At 41.8% G+C, this 26319-nt stretch overlaps 1 protein-coding gene across 4 annotated transcripts in view; it reads left to right on the plus strand.

The window, feature by feature from the left end:
* The window catches only part of C6H8orf34 (chromosome 6 C8orf34 homolog), a 458472-nt gene that overhangs the window by 387109 nt on the left and 45044 nt on the right, over positions 1 to 26319 (plus strand). For all 4 annotated transcript variants that reach the window (XM_075353192.1, XM_075353191.1, XM_075353195.1 and 1 more), the window contains exon 12: positions 24389 to 24894. In XM_075353192.1, coding sequence (XP_075209307.1) covers positions 24389 to 24894 — 506 coding nt within the window. The remainder of the gene's footprint in view (positions 1 to 24388; positions 24895 to 26319) is intronic.

Below are 26319 nucleotides of genomic sequence, written 5' to 3' on the forward strand. Positions count from 1 at the left end.
GGAACGTAGACTCGAGGTCTCTTCCTCACGCCCTAAGCATCGGGCTATTCCAGTTGTTGAGGGTCTACTACCATCTTCCTCAGCATCTGAAACATCTCCCACTCCTATGGAGTTAGGTCATACGTCCTCCAGACTACGCAAGTCTGGTCCTCCTATATGTTACGTATGTCGTCAGGCTGGGCACTATGCCAACAAGTGTTCTAGTCGTCAGGGAAACTCCCAGGCCTAGTAACCATTAGAGGGGGGTTACTAGAGACGTCTTCTGCACCCTCTAAGTGTAGTATCCCAGGTCAGCTCTCATTCTCTGAGAATACATGGCCTATTATGGCTTTTGTGGATTCCGGAGCTGATGGGACTTTTGTGTCCTCAGGATTTGTAAAGGGACACAATATTCCCTCTATCATGTTAGAGGCGCCTATTCCTGTCCGTGTTGTTAATGGGACTATGTTGTCTGACTCCATTACATTGAGGACAGTTCCCTTGCGCCTTTCCCTGCCTCAGGGTCACATAGAGGAGATTTCTTTTCTTGTTTTGCCTGAGGGTATAGACGACGTCCTTCTGGGTCTCCCATGGCTTCGGACTCATGCTCCTCACATTGACTGGGAGTCCGACAGCATTATTAGTTGGGGTTCGACATGTCAGTCCCGATGTCTTCCCTTACCACCTAAGGTCGTTGCGGTTACATCAACTGATCTCTCTCCCATACCTACAACCTATTTGGATTTCGCTGACGTGTTCTCCAAACAGGGTGCTGAGGTTCTTCCACCCCATAGGCCGTATGACTGTGCCATAGACCTTATCCCAGGTTCGGTTCCACCTAAGGGCAGGGTTTACCCCCTGTCGATACCTGAGTCGGAGGCCATGTCGACCTATATAAGAGAGAGTTTAGAGAAGGGGTTCATTCGTAAGTCTGTCTCTCCCGCGGGAGCTGGGTTTTTCTTTGTTCGGAAGAAAGAGGGTGATTTGCGTCCCTGCATAGATTACAGGGGTCGCAACGCAATCACAATAAAGAACAAATACCCGTTACCTTTAATTTCGGAGCTCTTTGACAGACTGAGGGGAGCTCAGGTTTTTACGAAGTTGGATCTGCGGGGTGCGTATAACTTGGTACGAATTCGAGAGGGGGACGAATGGAAGACCGCTTTTAACACCCGAGACGGTCACTATGAATACCTCGTCATGCCTTTTGGTTTATGTAATGCACCCGCAGTATTTCAGGACTTCGTAAACGATGTGTTCAGGGATTTACTGTTATCCTCCGTCATGGTGTATCTGGACGACATCCTGATTTTTTCTCCTGATCTGGAGACTCATCGTCAGGATGTCGTTCGTGTCCTTTCCCGTTTAAGGGAGCACTCTTTGTTTGCTAAACTCGAAAAATGTGTATTCGAGCAGTCATCCTTGCCTTTTTTGGGCTACATTATCTCACAAGAGGGTCTGGCTATGGATCCTGCGAAGCTCTCTGCTGTCCTGGAATGGTCCGAACCAAATTCCTTGAAGGCGGTGCAACGCTTCTTAGGATTCATAAATTATTACAGGCAGTTCATACCCCATTTCTCTACTTTGGTGGCCCCTTTGGTGGCCTTGACTAAGAAAGGTGCTAATCCAAAAGTCTGGTCTACTGAGACATCCCAGGCTTTTGAGGCAGTAAAAAGACACTTTTCAACTGCTCCCATTCTACAAAGACACGATGAGAATAAGCCCTTCCTCTTGGAGGTTGATGTCTCTTCAGTGGGTGCTGGTGCGGTCTTGTATCAAAAGAACGGTGCAGGTAGAAAAAGGCCATGTTTCTTCTTTGCTAAAACCTTTTCACCGGCAGAGAGAAACTATACCATTGGGGATAGGGAACTGCTCGCCCTGAGATTAGCCTTGGAGGAGTGGCGTCACTTGCTGGAAGGAGCGAAACATCCTTTCCAGGTCTATACAGACCATAAGAATCTGATGTACTTACAAACCACTCAGCGTCTGAATCCTCGCCAAGCCCGCTGGTCCTTGTTTTTCTCCCGCTTTCACTTCTCCATCAACTATCTGTCTGGGAGTAAGAATAACAAGGCAGACGCTCTGTCTCGCTCTATGGTTTCTACCCAGGAAGAGATTGACGAACCTCATCTTATCCTTCCCTCAAGGGTTTTTCATACGCTCTCCCCTGTGACCTTAGACCAAATCCCACCGGGCAAGACCTTTGTGCCGCCTGATCGACAGAATGATATACTGTCGTGGGCCCACACCTCAAAGGTGGGTGGGCATTTTGGTATTAGGCGGACACGGGAGTTACTGGAGAGGTGGTATTGGTGGCCACACTTAGCCAGCCATGTCAAGAGATATGTCGGTTCCTGCTACTCGTGTGCTCGCAACCGTCCATTATGGCAGAGACCGGCTGGGCTCTTGCATCCTTTACCAGTGCCAGATAGACCATGGGAGGTGGTAGGCATGGACTTTGTGGGTGATCTTCCGTGTTCACAGGGACATAGATTTGTGTGGGTCATTACGGACCATTTCTCCCGGATGGTTCATCTCGTACCGTTATCGAGAATCCCGTCTTCCAGGGTACTAGTCAAACTATTCCTCAAGCATGTCTTTAGGCTTCACGGGATGCCAGATCGTATCATTTGTGATAGAGACCCGCAATTTGCTTCCCGTTTCTGGCGAGATCTTTGTAGCCTTCTGCAAATTGAGTTGAATCTCTCTTCGGCATACCATCCGGAGACCAATGGTTTGGTTGAGCGTACCAATCAATCCATGATTATATACCTTCGACACTTTGTTGCTGAGAACCACGATAGCTGGTCCTCCCTCCTACCCTGGGCAGAATTTGCCCTTAACAATTCGCTGGCTGAGGCCACTGGGCAGACACCATTCGTACTCAATAATGGGCAACACCCTAGGGTACCGGTACCATTTCCCGCTGCTGCACCTTCTCCTCTTATGGCCGACTGGGCAACTAATGCCAGAGAGGTTTGGGATCGGACTCAAAAGTCGATCCAAGCAGCTAAGGACCGTATGAAGACGGTGTCCGATCGGTTTCGTCGCCCGGCTCCTGTCTTTTCTCCAGGGGATTTTGTGTCTTTTCTCCAGGGGATTCTGCAAAACACGTGAAACTTAGAGTGAGCTCTGTAAAATTTGCTCCTCGCTTCCTGGGTCCTTATGAGGTTCTTCGACAGGTAAATCCTGTAGTCTACCAATTGAAGTTACCCGTCCATCTTAGGATCCATGACAAATTCCATGTTTCACTGCTAAAGCCGGCTATTTTACCTCACGCTCGTGAAGTGCACTCTCCTGCCTCTGATTCCTCTCGCTCTAGCTATGAGGTACAAGCCATAGTTGGTTCTAAGATGGTTAGAGGGTGCAGGTTCTTCTTGATAGATTGGGAGGGCTATGGTCCAGAACATCGCTCTTGGGAGCCTGAGGAGGCTCCCGACTTAGTTGCTGATTACCTGCATCGCCGGGAGAGGGGCCTTGAGGGGGAGGTACTGTTACGGTTGCTGTGGCTCTGGAGACTATGTCCGGATTTCTTGCTACTGCACATGTGCAAGCGCTGGAGACTAAGTCCTATCTTGGAGCCATTGCACATGTGCGGGTGACATCATCGCTGACACGAGGTCACATGTCTCTGACACCTTCTAAGCTGATTGGCCACTGGTCATGTGCTTGTGACACGTGGTCACATGTCTCTGACACCTTCTATGCCGATTGGTCGCTGGTCATGTGCTTGTGACACTTTGCTCGGTGATAGGCCAGCGTGACATCATTGCTGTCATTCTGGCAGCGGATTGGCTCTGGTGCCCTCCATCTTGGATGAGGCACAGAGTCTATATAAGACCCTGACGCACGCCGTTCGGCGCTCAGTCCTCTTGGTCATGCATGAGGGTAGACGCCCTGTGCACGTCCCTCTAGGCATCTCTCTGTCTATGTTAGGTGAGCGCTACCGGCAGGGTAGCGTTCTTATACCTTACAGCTTCGGCTGCAGTCCGTATCCTTACCTCTTAGTGGAGCGGACATAGGCAGGTGCCTGAGGCACATGGTCCGGCTGGGCCTTGTGATTCTACTTGTAGGTGGACGTTGCCGCTAGGGTAACGTTCCTTATACTGCGTCTGGCAGTTGTTCGTATCCTCGCACACTAGGGGAGCGAACAGAGGTAGGAGCTTTGTGCGGCTTATGCTGCTGTCCGTCTCTTTTGCACCACTAGAAGAGCGGACCTAGGCAGGTGCCATATCTAGTGGTTCGTGTCCTCGCACACTAGTGGAGCGAACGCAGGTAGGAGCTTTGTGCGGCTTACGCTGCTGTCCATCTCTTTTGCACCACTAGAAGAGCGGACCTAGGCAGGTGCCATATCTAGTGGTTCGTATCCTCGCACACTAGTGGAGCGAACGCAGGTAGGAGCTTTGTGCGGCTTACGCTGCTGTCCGTCTCCTGGCACCACTAGAGGAACGGACCTAGGTAGGTGCCATTTCACACTCACTGCTTTTGTCTCTGTGATCTTTAACAGAGACCATTCCACACACCCTCCAAGTAAGGGAGGAATTGCTTTGTTTTCTAGTTGTATTCCTCTGTGAGTTTAACAGAGGTATTGCACTCTGCACTTGTGCTATTATTTTTTACAGTGGCACACTTATATAGCCTTTATCCTCTGCCATAGTCTGCAGCAGAGTCTTTGCACGGTGGACCCTGACTGTCTGACATTCCTTTAGGTTTTATTATCAGACAGCCCCCCGTAACATTGTGTCTCTGAACAGTAGAACCTCACACCACAACTTCACAGTCTGCTAAATTTTCCTGAAGGACTTTTGCAGTGAAGTAGGGATCCTGATTTGATTCTCTAACAATCCTATGAGCACCTCTCACAGAAATTTTGCTTGGTCTTCCAGACCGTATCTTCACCTCCAGTGTTTCTGTTAACTGTCATTTCTTCATTATATTTCGAATTGAGGAAATAAGCTTTGTTGGCCTCCACTATTTTAATTTTCAGAGTGCTAGGCAGCTGCTTTGCAGAAGCCATACCTGCTGTTTTTTTGCACAAGGTTACAGGAAGCAGGGTTTTTATAAGCTGTGAAATTTGCATTACCTGTCCTTATCTAATGATGATAACAAGTCATAACCCTAACAGGTTGATTAAGGTCTGAAACCTTGGTCAAAGTTATTTGAACACACAAATCTCCAAGGGTGCCCAAACTTTACATTTTCCTTTTGTAATTTTTAGAATGTAAAAGATGAAAGGTTTTTTTTATAAAATACAAAGGAAATGTGTCATCTTCAGCTTTATGACTTTTAGAGATCATTTCATCTTCAACTTGCTTAACTGTTCACAATAACAGTAATTTTGACCAGAGGTGCCTAAACTTTTGCATACCAATGTATAGTATGTAATGTATTCTAATAACAAGTGCTGATCGCAATAATGGAGGCATATACCTGGGAGAGCTTAGCTTGCTTAAAAAGCTGTTTATGCCACTCTTCTTTACTGGTTACATCAATGTAAAGTTTGTTTATTAGCATTGTAGGATATGTAAATGTAGTCTTGTTCTATTTGGGATTAATAGCTGTATTATTAGCCTTTGGTAAAAGTGGTATGATGAAAATGGAAGAGTTTTGTTAGATATTAACATTAGTTTTATTTTTGCAGGAGAATGCATTGGCCGGTAATACAGAACAGGTTCAGAATTTTCTTAAAACAAAATATAGGGGTTTTCAAGTTTCTTCAACCCTTAGGATACGTGCACACAGCTTTGTATAGATGCCAGTGCACCTGCAGTGTTTTTTTAACACTAGAAGTCCCTGGAATTTCAAGCTCCATAGGGTTCCAATGGTAGAAATGTTAAATGACGCCTCTCTGGGACTTCAAGGGTTAAGGGAAATCCGCATAAAGAAAACACCAGTGGTCATTTTCCCCACCCGGCTTCCTCAATGTGTTTTCAGACATCTTGTGGCAGCTCTGCCGCAATCGTCTTGCCTTATACTTTCAAGTATAGAGAGCAGTCGCCCGAACAGGTCACATATTTTGACCTATTCAGCGTTTCCAAACCTCAGTGATGTTAAAAGACATGACATAATGCGGATATATACACAGCAATGTACTAAATAGTCACTGGATGCAACTGCACTGAGGCCGTCAAAAGTGATAACTGCTGATTTTATCTTTAGATATTTCAAGCCTATAGGCTAAAAAAATTAAAAATGAAAAACCCCTTTTTGATATGTGCCCTCTGAGTCTTTTTACAGAGTTTCCAAAGCAGAAACTTGAGCAATAACTTAAAGTTTTCAAGGGGTTTTGAGATTTGGCTCAAGCATGTAAGACATGAAGTGCTTGGGCTCCCAGATAAACATCCTAAAAGCAACGGATTATTAATGCCCGTGGGCTTCAAACCATTCACCTAAGCAGTGGATCTATTTAACCCCTTCACGACCGCGGGCAGTAAAATTACGTCCTATTTTAATGTGACTTAACGACCAGGGACGTAATTTTACGGCTTAAACTTCATTTGATTGCCGTGGCCATAGCAACGGCTTTCAAATGATGTGCTTGACCCCAGGGGGGGTGGCATCGCCACCCCCCATAGGCGAATAATGTGATTGGCTGTTCAAATCTGAACCGCCAACCACATCGTCCGCACTAATTTCGGCAAAAATAATCCCCGAATTAGTGCGATACTGTGAGATCCTGCTATGATCTATTGTAGCAGCTACAGCAGATCATAGATGGATCTCAAACATGTCGCCCCCAGCCCCTGCAGCACTGATTGGAGCGATCGTGCTATGACGCGCAATCGCTCCAATCAGTGTGCAGTGGGGCGGTGTGATCTGCAGGTGGCCACCATCCCCAGGTCTGTGCTGGTCTGGGGACCCTCCCCGAACATGTCTGCAGCGTGCACTGGCTGGTACTTTTGGTACCACGCCACCGCTGCTGCTGCCGCTGCCACCTCTGATGTCACCGCTCCTGCTCCAATGGTAAGCATTCCGCTCCCTGTGTGCTCTCGCGATGGACCCTGCGTGCTCCCGTGAAGGCCCCTGCGCGTTCCCGTGAAGGCCCCTGCCCGTGCCCCCCGATCTGCCCCCCTACGCCCCGATCTGCCCCCGGCATCCCGATCTGCTCCCCACGCGATCTGCCTGCCTCCTCTGTCATCTCTATTCTGCTTCCAAAGTTCCTTCCTTCTGCCTTTGCTTTTCCGCCCCCTCTGCTCTCCCTCTCTGCCCCCCTTCTCCCCATCCCCCTCTGACCCCCCCCTCCCCATCCCATCCCCCTCTGCCCCTCCCCCCGACGTCCTCTTACCTGCCTTCACGGGTCATCCGAGGTCTTCACTGGCCCGATCACATCTGCCTCCATCGCTGGGTCCTTCTGCTGATCTGTCCAACGTCCTGCCTGCTGCTCGTTTAAAGCTGTCCATCTCACTGCCTTCTTGTTCCTCTGCAGTTCCTTTGGTCAGTGATCCTCTTGGTACTGTGAGTATAACTTTTTTTTTTTTCTTGTATCCTGTCCATTTTTACACCTCATCCGTCCGTGCGTCCCGCCAAGCTGCATCCATGGTCAGTTTTCAGCAGGACTTTTTTTCCCATATCCCAGACGCTTCTTGTATCTCATCTGTCCATGCGTCCCGCCGAGCGCTGATCAGGGATGCACATAACGTATCTGCATCTGTGGTCAGTTTTTGGCGTGACTTTTTTCGTATTCGCGACACTTTTTGTATCGCATCCGTCCATGCATCCCGCCGAGCGCTGATCAGGGATGCACATAACAGATCGGCATCCCTGCTCAATTTTTGGCGTGACTTTTTTCCGTATTAGCGATGCTTTTTGTATCGCATCCGTCCGTGCGTCCCACCGAGTGCTGATCAGGGATGCACATAACGGATCGGCATCCCTGCTCAATTTTTGGCGTGACCTTTTTTTTTCCGTATCCGCAACGCTTTTTGTATCTCATCCGACCGTGCGTCCTGCAGCGGCCGATCAGTGCACCGCGTCTGTGCGTTTGAAAAGTTAAATGGCGTTCCTTCTCTTCTGAGCCCCACCATGTGCCCAAACAATTACTTTCCACCACATATGAGGTATCTACGTACTCAGGAAAAATTGCACAATACGTTTTATGGTGCATTTTTTCCTGATACCGTTGTAAAAAAAAAAAGCTACCTGGTTGATAAAAAAATTTTGTGGTTAAAAAAAAAATAATAATTTTCATGGTTCAACGTTATCAACTTCTGTGGAGCCCCTGGGGGTACAAGGGGCTCACCAAATATCTAGATAAATTCCTTGAGGGGTCTAGTTCCAAAATGGGGTAATTTGTGGGGGAGCTCCACTGTTTAGGCACCATAGGGGGTCTCCAAACGTGACATGGCGTCCGCTAATGATTCCAACCAATTTTGCTGTCAAATGGCGTTCCTTCTCTTCTGAGCCCCGCCATGCGCCCAAACAATTACTTTCCACCACATATGAGGTATCTGCGTACTCAGGAGAAATTGTACAATACGTTTTATGGTGCATTTTTTCCTGATACTCTTGTGGAAAAAAAAGCTACCTGGTTCAAGTGACAGTTTTGTGGTGAAAAAAAAAATTGTATTCATGGCTCAACATTATCAACTTCTGTGGAGCCCCTTGGGGCTCGCTAAACATCTAGATAAACTCCTTGAGGGGTCTAGTTTCCAAAATGGGGTCACTTGTGGGGGAGCTCCACTGTTTAGGCACTATAGGGGGTCTCCAAACGTGACATGGCGTCCTCTAATGATTCCAACCAATTTTGCTGTCAAATGGCGCTCCTTCTCTTCTGAGCCCCGCCATGCGCCCTAACAATTACTTTCCACCACATATGAGGTATCGTCGTACTCAGGAAAAAATGCACTATAAATTTTATGGTGAATTTTTTGCTGATACCCTTGTGAAAAAAAAGCTACCTAGTTGAAGCAACAGTTTTGTGGTAAAAAAAAAAAAAATTCTTTTCACAGCTCAACGTTATAAACTTCTGTGAAGCCCCCAGGTGTTCAAAGTGCTCACCAAACATCTAGAAAAATTATTTGAGGGCTCTAGTTTCCAAAATGGGGTCACTTGTGGGGGAGCTCCATTGTTTAGGCACCTCAGGGGGTCTTCAAACCCAACATGGCGTCCGCTAATGAGTGCAGCTAATTTTGCGTTCAAAAATTCAAATGGCGCTCCTTGCCTTCCGAGCCTTGCCGTGTGTCCAAACATTTGATTTCCACCACATATGAGGTATCTGCGTACTCAGGAGAAAATGCACAATACATTTTATGGTGCATTTTTTCCTGATACCCTTGTGAAAAAAAAGCTACCTAGTTGAAGCAACAGATTTGTGGTAAAAAAAAAAAATGTTCTTTTCACAGCTCAACGTTATAAACTTCTGTGAAGCCCCCAGGTGTTCAAAGTGCTCACCAAACATCTAGAAAAATTATTTGAGGGCTCTAGTTTCCAAAATGGGGTCACTTGTGGGGGAGATCCATTGTTTAGGCACCTCAGGGGGTCTTCAAACCCAACATAGCGTCCGCTAATGAGTGCAGCTAATTTTGCGTTCAAAAATTCAAATGGCGCGCCTTCCCTTCCGAGCTCCTCTGTGCGCCCAAACAATTGATTTTTACCACATATAAGGTATCAGCGTACTCAGGAGAAAATGCACAATAAATTGTTTGGTGCACTTTCTCTTTTCTCCCTTGTGAAAATGAAAATTTTATGGCTAAAGTAACATTTTTGTGTTAAAAAGTAAAATTTTCATTTTTTCCTTCTACATTGCTTTGGTTCCTGTGAAGCACCTAAAGGGTAAATAAACTTCTTGGATGTGGTTTTGAGCAGAGTGAGGGGTGCAGTTTTTAGAATGGGGTCACTTTTGGGTATTTTCTGTCACCTAGGTTTCTCAAAGTCACTTCAAATGTGATGTGGTCCCTAAAAAAAATTTTTTTCTAAATTTTGTTGGAAAAATGAGAAATTGCTGATGACCTTTGACCCCTTCTAACTTCCTAACGAAAAAAAAATTTGTTTCGAAAATTGCGCTGATGTAAAGTAAACAAGTGGGAAAGTTTATTTAGTAACTATTATGTGTGACATATCTCTCAGATTTATGGGCATAAATTTTCAAAGTTTGAAAATTGCGAAATTTTCAAAATTTTCGCAAAATTTCCTAAATTTTCACAAATAAACGCAAAAATTATCGGTTTAAATTTACCACTGACATGAAGTACAATATGTCACGAAAAAACAATCTCAGAATCGCCAGGATCCGTTGAAGCGTTCCAGAGTTATAACCTGTCAAAGTGACACTGGTCAGAATTGCAAAAAATGGCCCGGTCATTAGGGTGTTTTAGTGGCCGGGGGTGAAGGGGTTAAGATCATCAACAGATCAATTTTAATCCATTTAAACAAAAGTTATTGGACTGAAATTACCACAGACGCTGTACCTGAGGTGAAGAACAGGGCCCTCCCTCACAGCTGTGCTGCTGACAGGATGTGGAGATCTAAATGGTGAGAGAAATTTTACTGTGATACTAACTCACCCTCATCTATAACTTCAACATTTACCTCAAATGTTTACATCTTAGTCATCACTGATTTAATTACATCACAAGAAGATAATTAAATATAGACATTAACCTCGTATTTCAGGTCCCACAGCAGCGCTGATAATACACATAACTATTCTGACAGAAAGGACTTGTATCTCACATTAAACCAAATAAAATGTCCCCAATTTACTGGAAATTTTACCCCAATTCCTCACATTAAAAACATCTGTGACAGAAATATTATCTAACACCATTTCTCTCGGGTGCAGTTTCTGTCAGTGTCTGAGTTAATAGTGTGGGACCAGAGGTATATACCTGCATGGAAGGTGCAGCTGCTCCTGCCCTGTATTATTAAAAGACTTCTGTTCCTAAGCTAAAAGCATTCTAAACACCTACAGTCCACCAGTGTCCATATCTATATTTAGGCATCAGTGCTCCATAATTCTGTGACCAGACCTACTGATGTCCCTCTCTGTCTGATCGTCTCTCCTTCTCTGACGCCAGCATCATTCTGCCTATAGTTCTCAATTCAAGAGACGAAAAGGAGGCTCCCTACAATATTACAAGCAATTACATACTGTTGCAAAGATTCGACTTGTGCCCTATTTTAACCTCAACAAAAAGTAGCAAACTTTTGTGAGAACATACCCACACCTTGCAGGATTAATGTGAAAGGGTGCACAAAATAAAATCAACAACTGTTATGTTATAATAAGCTGCATTATACTAGTTGTGCCCTAGCATAGCGGAATACATAAGTAAGATACCCACATATCAGTCTACCTGGTCTTTTCATGGTTACTTATTCTTAACCAGCACCATTATGTACTTAATTGTAGAACACTGGGTAAAACAGACACAGAAAAAGACTTGGGTGTATGGGTGGATGGTAAACTTCACTTTAGTGGACAGTGTCAGGCAGCTGCTGCCAGGGCTAATAAAATAATGGGATGTATTAAAAGAGGTATAAGTGTTCATGAAAAAAATATAGTTCTACCTCTGTACAAGTCACTAGTGCGACCGCACTTAGAATACTGTGTACAATTCTGGTCACCGATATATAAGAAGGACATAGCTGAACTGGAGAGGGTGCAGAGAAGAGCGACCAAGATTATTAGAGGAATGGGTGGGCTGCAATACCAAGACAGGTTATTAAACTTGGGGTTATTTAGTTTGGAAAAACGAAGGCTTAGGGGGGATCTAATCACAATGTATAAATATATGAGGGGACAGTACAGAGACCTTTCCAAAGATCTTTTTACACCTAGGCCTGTGACTGGAACACGGGGGCATCCGCTACGTCTTGAGGAAAGAAGGTTTAATCATAATCACAGACGAGGATTCTTTACTGTACGAGCAGTGAGACTATGGAACTCTCTGCCGCATGATGTTGTAATGAGTGATTCACTACTAACATTTAAGCAGAGCCTGGACGCCTTTCTTGAAAAATTTAATATTACCAGTTATGTATATTAGATTTTATGACAGGGTATTGATCCAGGGAACTAGTCTGATTGCCGGATGTGGAGTCAGGAAGGAAATTTTTTCCCCATTGGAACTTGTTTGCCACATTGGGGTTTTTTTTGCCTTCCTCTGGATCAACATGTTAGGCTACGGGTTGAACTAGATGGACTTAGAGTCTCCCTTCAACCTTAAAAACTATGATACTATGATACTATGATAACATATCAAGCCCTAGTAAAATGAACAAGAACATTTGTACATCCATGAAATAAGAGGGGCTGCACAAGTGAGGCAAAACACAAGAAATTTATAACAATCTGACAAACTCTGTGTTGACAGCACAGAAACTACAGAGTCATGGTGGTTTGTGCCCAGATTAAAACTAATTAAAGGTACCTGATTCCAAACAAAGAATCCCTGGTACTTGAAAGCTCTGTCTGAAGGAGCTTAGTTAGCAACAAACCTTGGTAGTCAGGAGGATCTGAGCGGTTATTCTGACCTACGTGCGATCACTGGACTCGAGTGGCTACGTGGCCCTCACAACTTGCAAAAAGCGTAACTCTCAGTGTACCTATCCTTCTAAGGCTGAGTCTTGACAGATACTTCTAAATTCTACAATTTTACAAATGGCGACTCACAAACAGAAATCAAACATTCCAAATCCAGGAGTGGCTGCATCTGGAATACCAAAACCTGGAAGTAGACAAGGACAACACAAACAAGACATAGGAAAAACACTTGTTCTTCATTCAGTAAAGGATGATTCATTGTCCCAAGAACAAGACCCAACAGGGGAAATTACCATGCTATGGGACCCAGCATCTTCCCGAAATAAGAGAAAAGAAATTGCATCAAAAAAAGATATAGAAGAAGATTCATCTCCAGACTTGAGTCCAAGTCGTCAAAAACAAAAGAGGGACAACAGCAGAATTTCTTGTCAGCCAGATCCTTCCTTTTCAATTGACTGACCAACCCATGGATAAGGATTTTTTCTACAACCTTTTACCGCATTCAAAGATTCGGTGAAGGCTGATATAATTTCTCTGAAGACTGATATAGACAAAAAACTTAACGAGGTTACATCAACTATTGAATCCATGGCATTTAGGGCTGAATATACGGAGGCAGAGGTGGCGAATTTAACAAAATCTACAAAAAACATCACCAAAGACCAGGACAAAATGAAAGCAGAAATTAAATTTCTCAAGACAAAGTTGATGGACTTGGAAGACAGGGATAGTCACAATAATATTAAAATTCGAGGCATCCCAGAATCGATCAAAAATGAGGAGCTGAAAAAATACATCAACGATATTATGAAGTTGGCAATTCCAAGTCTCTCAGAACTAGACCTACTAATAGACCATGCACATCGACTGCCTAAACTGAATTTCTTGAGCCCAGACATCCCCAGAGATGTAATTCTCAAAATACATTTCTACCATACAAAAGAACAACTTATGACTTACCTAAAGAAAAACAAAACATTACCATTACCATATGAGCGATTAAAGAACTTTGCAGACTTGTCACACGAAACTCTGAATCAAAGAAAAGAATTGGGGAAAATTACAGAAATTCTTCGTCTAAAGAAGATAAGCTATAGCTGGGGCTTTCCAACAAAAATTCTTTATCAACATCAAGGGAAAACTAATGTGATACAAAGCATTGAGAATGGCCTTAAGAAGCTAAAAGAACAAAATAATCACATAACTTAACCCAGGAGTTACCGAATAACCTTTTCAATAAGGTACAGCATGTATCCAATTTCATAATCTATAATGGATGTAAATGGGATGGCATAAACTTTCGCTCCAATAGAGATGGTGCTCTTTTACACCGTAATCACCATCCACGGACTATTCATGAAACAGTATACAAGTTATTATAAGTTTATCTGTTGTTTGTTTGTTCTAACCTTCTTTTCCTCTCTAGGTCAAGTATTAGGATCACAAAATTTGCTTGTCTATTCATCAATATTTTAAATATTCAATATCTTTCCCACCTGAGAATTGAAGTAACAGCAGTAAAAATTATAAAATGAATGTTAATTTTATGTCTTTAAATGTTAATGGTCTTAATAGCCCCAATAAGAGATTCATGACTTGGAAGCTAATAAAAGAATCTAGGGTAAATATTGTAGGCATACAGGAAACAAAATTCTCATCTGTCAATACTCCCAAATTTTTCTAATAGAGATTTCCCACACATTTTTAGCCTAAAATATAAAAAAAAACTGCAGGTGTGAGCATTATAATAAAAAACACGGTGACATTTGAAAAATGATCAATTCTGTCAGATGAACATGGTAGATTTATTATATTAGTGTGTAAAATTAATGATAATATCTTTACGATTATTAAATTATATGCACCAAATACGGGTCAATTTACTTTTTTGAATAAACTACTGAAGAGAATTAGAGAATACCAGAAAGGTGAGTTGGTAGTCTTTGGAGACTTCAATGTTGTGCCTAACCGAAAATTGGACTCTTCAACATATACAAGAATGTTTTCACAAAATTTAGATCCATGGTTAGCAAGAGAAGAATTCTTTGATGTGTTTAGGTGCCTTAACTCTTCTTCGATAGAATACACCCATTATTCGGATAGGCATAAATCTTTTGCACGAATCGACCTAGTTATTACAAATTTAACATCTTTAACCAAGTTTAAAAAAATTGCAATAGAACCAAGGTCATGGTCAGATCATTCACCAATCATTTTTAGTTTCAAACTCGGACCACCCATTAGACAAGACAGACTTTGGAGAGCTAATACATATTTATTCCAGCATCCTTTATACAGGGATGAAATAAAAAAAAAACATTACTAATTATTCTACTAAATACTGCATACTATTATATAATACTAATACTGAATTATTATACTAATTCAAGATAATACCACAGAAGAGATCTCAGTGTTCACTGTTTGGAATGCCCAGAAGGCAGTGCTGAGAGGAAAACTCATAGTACTGAATATTAGGCTTAAAAGAAAAAACAAAGACAAAATAATAGCCATCAACAACAAAATTAGAGAATTAGAAATAAAAACACAGGAAAAAACAACTCCAGAAATCCACTCAGACATTTTAAAACAAAGAATAGAATTGAAAACTATGTTATCAGAAGAATTTGATAAAAGTATTCAAAAGGGTCAAAACAAACCACTACCATTCAAATAACAAGCCTTCTAAAGTGTTTGCAACTAAAATTAAACAACAAAGAAACAAAATTAGTATTTTACAAGTTAAAAATAATCTAAACCAAACATGCAAACATCCAAAAGACATAGCAGAAGCCTTTGCCCAATACTACTGAAAATTATACAACCTAAAGAATGACCCTAATTTGTTAGATCCAACGGAGGACCTAATCAATAAGTTCATAGACTCCCTGCAACTCCCTTCACTTTCCAAAACTGACTTGGAGTACTTAAACTTGCCATATACAGAAATGGAGGTTGCAAACACAATTAAGTCATTAACACTAGAACGACTGGACTCGTGACATGTATATAGAAATACATGGTGCAAAGTAGTCAAAATGACTACCTCAGTAGTTCTAGTGTTAAAGCTAGGGAAAGCACCAGGCCCTGATGGGTTTTCAAAATGATTATTATAAAAATGTTGCCCAACTACTTTTGCCTCACCTAACAAAGCTTTCAAACAAAGCAGCTCTGGAAGGCTTGGTTCCCAAGGAAATGCTAGAGGCTACGGATATAGTCCTACCAAAAGGTAAAGGCGACCATGATGATTTAGCAAACTATAGGCCAATATCCCTATTAAACACTGATACAAAAATTCTGACACAATTAATAGCCTCAAGAATTCAGACTTATATCCCTGATCTAGTTTACTTTGATCAGGTTGGTTTCATCAAAGAAAGACACACCTCAGATGCAACCCGTAAAGTAATCAATAGTATGAAACATATAGAAAATAATAAAATTCCCTCAGTAGTTCTTGCTCTGGATGCCGAAAAGGCTTTTGATAGGGTACACTGGGGTTTTTTATTTGCCACTCTAAAGAAATTTGGGTTTAGAGACCAAATACTAAACTGCATCACAGCATTATACACGTCACCATCAGCGAGAATTTATACAAACAATCAACTATCTGACAGTTTTCCCCTCTCAAATGGCACTAGACAAGGGTGTCCCTTGTCTCAGAGTCTATTTGCTTTATTCATAGAGCCACTGGCAGAGAGTATTAGAAGTATTAGACTCAATGAAAAAATTAAAGGGATAAGTCTTAATAAGAGGCAATACAAATCTACATTATTTGCGGATGATATTCTTATCACTATTTCGGACCCACTGAATTCTAACAGAAATTTAATAAAAACCTTAAACAATTTTTCTATGGTCTCCTTGAACAAAGGGAATGAAGCAAAGTCACAAATCTTAGGACTTTGTTTTGATGAAGAATTGCAGGAGATCATGCAAAAAGGAATTCTCATTTAAATGGGAGAAAATACAAGTTTCGTATCTAGGTATCTATCTAACGAAACCTGTCAAGGATATTATTCACACGAATATGACTAACCTATACATAACAATTCAGCAAGATTTTTTGAAAATTAAAAAAACAGAGTTGTCTTGGATGGGGAAAATATTAGCTTTCAAAATGTTTATTTTACCCAAATTCTTATATATAATTAGGTCAATCCCTTTAATCATCCCAAAGAAAACGTTTCAAAAGTTTCAAAAAATTCTAACAGCCTTTGTTTGGAACAACAACAAACCAAGAGTGGCAAAAAATATATTGGTGAAACATAAAAAGAGAGGAGGTTTGGGCCTCCCAAATCTCTTTGCCTATTACCATGCTAGTATACTCAAAATGAGCCAAAGATGGCTGCAGGAAAATGATAGATCTTCATGATTGAAAATCGAAGAGTTCTTGAATAAATACAAATCTCTACAAGCCTTAATTATCTCACATTTAATAGATAAAAAGAAACCTGTTCCCAAAAATGAATTATTAAAAACGACTATTCTATCATGGAAATACTTGTTAAACCTGCTTGATAAGATTCAGGATAAAACGTCTTTAAAATATATACCACTAAAAGTCTTGGAGCTTATTGGACCAGGATTTAACCTGAGGGAGTGGAAAAAACAAGGGATTGGTAATCTTATTGGAATCATAGAAGAGGATATTTTAGCCCCTTTTCAGACAATACAGTCTAAGTGCGGCATTGCACGTTGCGATATTGCACGTGCGATGTCGATGGGGTCAAATCGAAAGTGACGCACATCCGGCGTCGCAGTCGATATCGCAACGTGTAAAACCTTTTTGATACGATGAACGAGCGCAAAAGCGTCGTTATCGTATCATCGCTGCAGCCTCCGACATTTCCATAATGTCATGCAGCAACAGGTACGATGTTGTTCCTCGCTCCTGCGGCAGCACACATCGCTGTGTGTGAAGCCGCAGGAGCGAGGAACTTCACCTTACCTGCCGCCGGCTGCAATGAGGAAGGAAGGAGGTGGGCGGGATGTTTACATCCTGCTCATCTCCGCCCCTCCGCTTCAATTGGCCGCCTGCCGTGTGATGTCACTGTGACGCCGCACAACCCGCCCCCTAAGGAAGGAGGCGGGTCGCCGGCCAGAGGGATGTCGCACGGCAGGTATGTGCGTGTAAAGCTGCCGTAGCAATAATAATCGCTACGGCAGCTTTCACTAGATATCGCACGTGCAACGGGGGCGGGACTATCGCTGCAGCATTGGTAACACATTGTTACCAATGTGGCAACGTGCAAATCCCGCCTAAGTATAAAATCCTCAACTCAGAAATTATAAACTGGGAAAATATTAATCACTATTTAATAAAAGAGAAAATTACTTTTAAACTCCCTATAGACATAACCAACCTCCTAAATAATCCCTCAAGTCTTTTATTCTGGAAAACAAATATAATATATAATAAATTTAATTAGGACATGGGAATTAACAAAGGCACAAACATAATAACAATGGAAAATGAGCTCAATATTATACTTGACCCAAATTCGCTTTGTATCACTCTCCAAGAGACTCATTACAAGGTACTTTCAAGATGGTATCTTACTCCCTATAAATTAAACATAATAAACCCCAATTGTTCATCAGACTGTTGGAGAAATTGCGGCAAGATAGGTAATCTGTCACACATATTTTGGTCCTGTAAGGAACTTGACCTTCTTTGGAGGGACACCAAAAATTTAATTTTAAGACTTACTAAACTAAATATCAGTTTAGCCCCTCAGTTAGTCCTTTTCTCAATAGGTTTGGATCAAGTCCCAGTCAAATTCAGACATATAATTTGCCACATCTTGTTAACAACCAAACTAGCCATCACTTCAAAATGGAAACAAACTCAAGTGCCCTCTATAAATGATATCATAGACAGAGTGTCCTTGCATAACACGTTCGAATATAACTTCGCATTAAGAGGAAAACAAATAGGAAAATATAACACAAGATGGAAACCCTGGACTGATATCTTCACGAGTCCATTGCAATTAAAAAACATCTAGAATGATTGTTCTCCTTTCCCAGGTAATTAAGCATGGGAAAAATGTTTAGTAAAACTTAGTAAATTGTTTTAAAATGTGATCATTATGTAAACTGTTCATTCCTTTCCCCTTACTGTCCTCCCCCCTTTCTTTCCCCCCAAAATCTCTCCCAGGTTTTCCCAATAAAGTTAACTTTCCTAAACCCCCCCCCCCTTAAATGTTGGTTCATAAACTTTGAAAATCAAATAAAAACACTTTATACACAAAGACTGCTTGAAAATTTGTGTGCACTTGGCCTTAGAGGGACCCTGTCAGGTGCAATATGCACCCAGAACCACAAGCAGTTCTGGGTGCATATTAGTAATTCCTGCCTAGCAGTCCCAGAATATAGTAGTATAAATAAACAGATGTTTAGAAAAAGTATTTCTAAAGATCGTTTATTATATGCTAATGAGGCCATGGAGTAGTCGCAAGTGCGTTACTTACCTTGGCTAGTGGCCCACATAGCATGTGAGCATGCCCCTGTGGGCATACTAACATGCTAATGACTGTTCAGAGACTCCGTACATACTTCACTCTTAATGGCGGTCGGCGGAGGATGGATGCACAGTGCTCATGATCCGGAGTACCCGGGACTTCCAATCATGCGCACTAAAATGATGCCAGGTGTAAGATTCCCGGCTTCAGTGAGGTATACTACACATGACCAGAAGTACTGAGGACTCCGGATCATGCCCAGTGTGCATCCATCCTCCGCTGACCGTCATTAAAAGTGAAGTATGTACGGCATCTCTGAGAAGTCGTTAGCATGTTAGTATGCCCACAGGGGTATGCTAACATGCAATGTGGGCTGACTAGCCAAGGGAAGTAACGCCCTTGCGACAAGTCCCTGGCCTCATTAGCATATAATAAACAATCTTTAGAAATACTTTTTCTAAAGATCTATTTATGCTACTATACCCTGGTACAGTTAGGCAGGGATTACTAATATGTACCCAGAACTGCTTGTAACTATGGGTGCATATTGCACCTGACAGGTTCCCTTTAAGCTAAATATTGCCATGCTTTTATTTCACAAGTCCCTATCAGATGTAAAATACTACCCTTTTCTATTTTTTGGGATTACTCTCATGTAGTTTTAGGAAGTTTTTCCTTTTGCAACATGTTATGTACTGTGCAATCTTTTGTGTATTTCCCCTCCCTCTTGTCTCATTGTGCAGGTAAAGCTTTGTGTAAGAGTGCCATATGTTCCATCTGTGTTCAATTTTATTGCACAAGCTTAAAAATTATTCTTGGCCCTTACTGTAGTTTTTCTAACTACTATTGAGAATTTTCCACATGGATCGATTAAAAATACAGATGGCAGTATCAGAATGTATTCCTAGTGACAGAATACATCTGGGAATGGATTTATCACATTGAATACTGTTGGACCGAAATGAAGAAAAAGTAACATTTCAGATGATACAGTAATCGCTATTTTTGGTATTCAACATATGAAAAATTTGACATGAGGATTTGTATACATAAACACATTACAGAATGGAAAATAAGACACTAAAATGGAAAGACTTCTTGATGAGGTATACATAGCTTCATATAATTACCTTAAAAGAAGGAGAAACAAGTGTAACTAGATAGATCTTTAGTATACAAAAACATTGGCAACCAAGTAAAACGCTAAAGCATGAGCATAGCTCTCAGAAACCATAATTAATGTAAAGGATCATTGACCTTTATAGTTATGTTTCAGTTTTATAGATTGTGGAATTGGCATAGATTTCATACAATATGGTCTAACAGACAAAGACAGTCATACTGGCCATTCATGAGAGCCATTATGTACTTTGGAGAGCAAGTAAAGGCCCCAATTAAGATTAGATGGCTGTCGGACGAACAGTGTTTTGGCTGATCATTCATTCGATGGCCATATCAACCAACTTTCTTATACAGGAGCTTTTGTTCTTCTGATTTGTTCTCTATGGAAAAGCTGCTGGTTGACACGTTAGTTGGTAGCAACATGATCGGCAGTCCGAAGTCAGACATACATGACTGACATCTTCCCCAACCATCAGTCGGTCAGAGCCCCTAAGCAATAGACTTTTGTCCGAACCTGGTATGGCCAACATTAGTATTGTGTATTGGAACCTTAAGGAAGACTCGACAAGAGTAACATCTTTGGGGCCAAGAGTTTTACTGATATTTTCTTCTTTTTTAAGATTGTGCAACGCATCTTATTCTTAATCATATTCACTTTGCTACAAATAAAAAGTCTTACCATCTTATCTGGAGAAGGAGACTAGACCAGGCTTCTCCACAGTCAGGTTTATGTTCTCCTTTATCAAACTTTAGGTGGCTTTACACGCTACGAGATCGCTAAAGCGATCTCGTTGGGGTCACGGAATTTGTGACGCACATCCGGCCGCTTTAGCGATGTTGTGTGTGACACCTATGAGCGATTTTGAATCGTCGCAAAGACGTTCAAAATCGCTCATCGGTGACATGCCTCCCTCTTCCCAATTATCGTTGTTGCAGTAACGATGTTGTTTGTCGTTCCTACAGCAGCACACATCGCTATGTGTGACGCCGCTGGAACAACAAATATCCTTACCTGCCTCCACCGGAAAAGGAGGAAGGAAGGAGGTGGGCGGCATGTTCCGGCCGCTCATCTCCCCCCCTCCTTTTCTATTGGGCGGCGGTTCAGTGACGCTTCTGTGATGTCGCTGTGACGCTGAACGAACCGCCCCTTAGAAAGGAGGCGGTTCGCCGGTCACAGCGACGTCGCTGCACAGGTATGTGCGTGTGGCGCTGTCGTAGCAATTATGTTCGCTATGGCAGCGATCACCACATATCGTTACAACGACGGGGGCGGGTGCTATCGCGCTCGACATCGCTAGCAATTGCTAGCGACGTCGTAGCGTGTAAAGCAGCCCTTTGTCTGTTTAAATTAAGTCAATGATCTTAATGAGGCGAACTATTCCCCTGAAGAAATAATATTGTCAAGGAGAAATTCCATAGTTTCGGCAACCTCCTTCATAACAGAGAATGTCTGCTAAAATCTCTGATTAATAGTTACTGAGTGCCGGCAAAGGAATTTAGACAAACAAATATCTGGTTTAAACCCTCTCTCAGTGAGGGTAGGTGCACAAGAGCCGTGGTTTATTTTTTTACAATCTTTTAATAGAGAACAGGAATGGGTTAATCTTTTAGTAAAATTCCTATGTATGCCATTGGCTATATTAAAAAATATGCAAAAAGTCTGTGACGTTTATCTATTTTGGAAATTCCTCTCAGCACCTCCTATTTTCCGACTCCATCTCTGGCAATGTCTCTGGCACGTAACATCTTCAGCCTTGAATTTGCACTTGCGCAGATAGCCAGCCTTTCTTGTCACATCTGCATTCCGTTGCTTTGTGTCAGTCCAGCTGGTGACCTTGAGTATGCATACTTTTCCTGATATGTAGCAGTAATCCGAAAACAAACAGAAATATATATATATCAGATAACAGCTGCAGGCTTTAAAACTCCATCTTGCTCCTCATATACAAAAGAAAACTTTGTTATAGAAAGGTATATAGTGGTTATATAAAAAAAAATAGAGAAACATATATATAAATATATATATATATATATATATATATATATATATATATTGTACTCTCACAGAAGATAAGCATATAGAAAAATATTTTGTGTTCTAACAATATGACCTCGCCAGATAGACCAAGATGGTACGTGAGCCTCACCAAACAGACAAAGCTGATGCCTATGGCTATCCTTTAGTGGTGAAGGTCCATTCTAAAATTAAAATGATTGCTCAATTTAACTTTTATCTGCATTACAATAAGTGCAAAATGGGTCAATGATTTTTGCTCACGTAAAATTTCTGCAGCCCTACAAAGGATTGTGCAGCTTACATTCACAATTGTGAATGCTGCCTCCCCAGCTGCATCTCACAAACATTCGGGGCACTTCACTAAGAAGGCCCATTTCACAGTTTGAGAAGTACTGCGATAGATTACTGTATTCGGGGATGTCCATGGTAGAGGTTGTATGGATAGTCGTATCTGGAAGACATCAGTGATACCCTTTTGAGGTCTGGACTGCATAATAATCTCTGTATGTCTCTTTTTGTCTCAACTCCAATTATTAAGATAAGATGAAAGTACTTCTTATATCATCAGGAACTACTGGATTATTTTAAAGTGAACATGTCACCAGTTTTTTTGTTATAAAGTAAAACTAGCACCTTAAGCAGCACCTGTGCTGCATTCTATAAATGGGCATGTTATCCCCTGACTCACCCTGTACACCTCACAAATCCCTTTTGAAAATCTGCTGCTCTGCTGTATCGTAATCCTTTGGTACGATCCGATGGGCGTCCTTGGTTGTGGCTCTTGTTCCTCCTCTCCACGTTAATTGCCATCCTCTGCTGGTGATTGGCGTGGATGATGCCGCTTGCGCCACCCACATACCCGGGCTAAATTTTGCACCTGTTCAGAGACATTGCCGGCTTGCTCAAGCACACTTTCCTTTGCCCTACTGCGGGCAGTGCCGAATACATAGATGCACATGTGTGGACTGGCGAAGTCTCTGTGCAGGCGCGCGAGTTTGCCCAGTGATGTGGATGACATCTCCTGTGACATCGACATACCTAGGCTAATTCATGTGCCTGTGTAGAGACATTGCCGCTTCACGCATGCACACCTATGTATTCGGCTCTGCCCGCAGTAGGTCAGAGCAAAGTGCATCTGTGCTAGCCTGCAATGTCTCTGCACAGGCTCGAGATATTGGCCAACGTCGTGGATGGCGCAGGTGGCGTAATCCATGTCAATCATTAGCAGAAGGAAAAAAGTTTTGGTACCGTGTTAGCCAGTTGAAAAATGATTGATTGTTCTCAATGAGAGAAACAAAATTATAATCTTATAGTTTTGATAACTTTTAGTTTTAATGGCTAACTAAAACAAAATAAATGATGTTACAAAGCAAGCTTTAGAGACTTCTCAGGTCTTCTTTGAGACCTGAAAAGTCTCGAAAACTTGCTTTGTGACATCATTTTTTTTATTTTCGTTAGCCATTAAAAGGTATCAGAACTACAAGAGTATAATTTTGTTTGTCTTACTGAGAGCAATCGATCATCAACAGAAGGCGGCAATCAGTGCAGAGAGGAGGCACATGAGCCGCAACCAAGGACGCCCATCGAACTGAATCTAAGGATTACCATACAGCATGGGAAATTTTCAAAAGGTATTTGTGGGGTCTACAGGGCGAGTCAGGGGATAACTTGCAACTTTGTAGAATACCGCACAGGTACGGCTTAAGTTTATAACTCAAAAAAATAGTGATAGGTTCCCTTGAAGATGTTCCTACTCCTTCTTCTGCCAGGACACACCATACATAATTTACTCATTATTTACCTGCTTAATGATTAATAATTATGATAAGGTTTCACCGAGGCACACCATGCTCACAGAAGATATTCATAGCATTTTCACATCCCCATCCTTATTACATATCTGTTTGGACTTGTATTAGGTATATGTACAATAAAAGGTCCACTCAAATGTATTTTATTACTGTTTTTTATTTATAAGGTTCTGAAATTATTTTGTCTTGGCGTAAAGTTTTTGAATTCAGAAACTGGGATTTTAGACGTCTACTCGAATTCTCCATTGTTTAAGATAATATGCTGTCAATTACCATATTGGCTATTTTATAGACTTAATTGCTGCACTGCATATTTTTAAGACAATACCACCAGAAAGTTCATGTTTTACCAGACCTCAAAGGTTTATGGCACAGACAACAAATACATGCTTTGTGGGACGAACAAAGTTTAAAAAGTGACAGAAAAGGAAACAGATATAAAAATAGTTATTTCAAACAATTTTCACTGCTTCTATAAATAAAAGTTAATTTTCTTTTGATATTTCAGATATCGAAAAAGACTTGGCACTAATAGCTGAAGTAAGTATGTCACGGAGCCCAGCTAACCAGCAAGGAGTTGGCACAGTTGGAAGTGACCATCAAGGAAGTTATCAAGCTTCAAATGTACAAAACACAAAACCACAAGTGCCAAACCAAGCAACAAAAAATTTACAGCTTCAACTTCAAGGGAACAAGTCACCTCCTTTAAATAACAGCAGAACTCATGGTTCAAATCCACCAAACAGTAGACCGCAGACTCCAAATTCGCAGACAAGTAAACTTCAAACACCTGTGACTCCATTGACCAGACCATCAACTCCGAACAGCTTGTTAAACAGACCCATCACTCCAAGTAATCAGGGAAACAAAGAAGGAATATCTCCGGGACATAGGAGTAGATCTGTAACTGTTAAAAGTCAAGTTGGGTGGACTTCTAGTACACTATCAGGTGGTCCTGTTCAGCTTCCTGCAGACCCTACCGGAATTGCATCTCATCGAAACAGTGTTGCAGAGGTACAACTTTACAATTAAAGAGTTGTCCACTACTTTAACATTGATGGCCTATCCTTAGGATAGATATATCAAAAAGACTGACCTGCACATCCAACAGGTGTGAACAGGTCCTAGCTGAGAACACAATATAACTACAAAATACATACATCTGTGCTCTAGAATGCTAACAATGAATGAGGGAACTCTAATATTGCATTAGTGCTTAGGATAGGTCATCAATATCTGATCAGCCGAGGACTGACACCCGGCACCCCCGCCGATCAGTTATTTTTGGTGCTGGCGACAGCAGGAGGCGGAAATGCTCAGTTCCGACTACCATTCAAATCAATATGAGGTAGATGTGCAATATCCAACAGCGGCCGCTATCAGAAGATGGGGCAGCTCCGGAACTGAACTTCTCCTCTCACAGGCTGCCACCGATTGCATTGAGAACAACTGATTGGCATGGTTGCCAGATATCGGACCCCGGCCCATCAGATATTGATGTTAAAGCAGTGGACAACATTTTTAATGTTGCATGATTGTATATTCTTTTTGTTTCAATTGAATATTGTTTTTTTAGTTAATTTGCCTGCTGTATAACAAACATAATACATACTTAGCTGTCTCTTCTACTGGGTCTTTTATGAGAGCCAGAACGAGGCCAGAATGAGGCTCATAGAGATGCATTGATGAGTGACTTCTGGTGTGCTCCATTAAATACTGGAGTGTGCTGACAGGTCAAATATGGCCGGAGGCCAATGGAGCAGCTTTGCAACATATGTTGTTGTTGGGTCTATCATTGCACCATCACGGAGAGACATGTGCTGCAACATATGCAGCCAATTGACATTTTTGGTGATTGCGCTATAATCTTGTCTCCTGATAAACGCCAATCAACAAGTGGGGGGAAATGCATTGAGGCTTTGATATTTTTTGGTTAAGGACTATGGAGAGCCTGGGCACCACTATATGGCACAGTGAGATCATAGCCAAAGGGTGTTTGCCCTGAATACATCTCAGATAAGTAATCTTTTCTGTATTTTCCCTTGGCATTAAATGATATTGTCCTGCAGCCCTTGTTGAATAGGAAGGGAGATTAGGAACAGCATATGAGGGAAAGCCGCCGAGGAATGGGGGCACAATTTTACTTTTAGGGTGCGTGTAACGTAAGTTATATCTCCATTGGTAGGTAGTGGAAAAAAAGATTAAGGGTAATCTAGAAATTGTTGTCCTCTATCTAACACTATCAACCAATACTTTGATGGTGTATTCTTTTCTTAACAGGATTTATCTATTGAGGCTGTCCCATAGACCTGTGATTTTGTGCTATTTGTTAATGGTGTGGGGTGGTTTGTGATTTTTAATGAATTGTAACAATAAAAGTGTTTTTATAAAAATTAAGGTAGCTTTTGGGTACAAATTGGATTTACTGCCTTATTTTGA

The sequence above is a fragment of the Anomaloglossus baeobatrachus genome, chromosome 6, assembly GCF_048569485.1.
Source record: "Anomaloglossus baeobatrachus isolate aAnoBae1 chromosome 6, aAnoBae1.hap1, whole genome shotgun sequence".
NCBI classification, from domain to species: Eukaryota; Metazoa; Chordata; class Amphibia; order Anura; family Aromobatidae; genus Anomaloglossus; species Anomaloglossus baeobatrachus.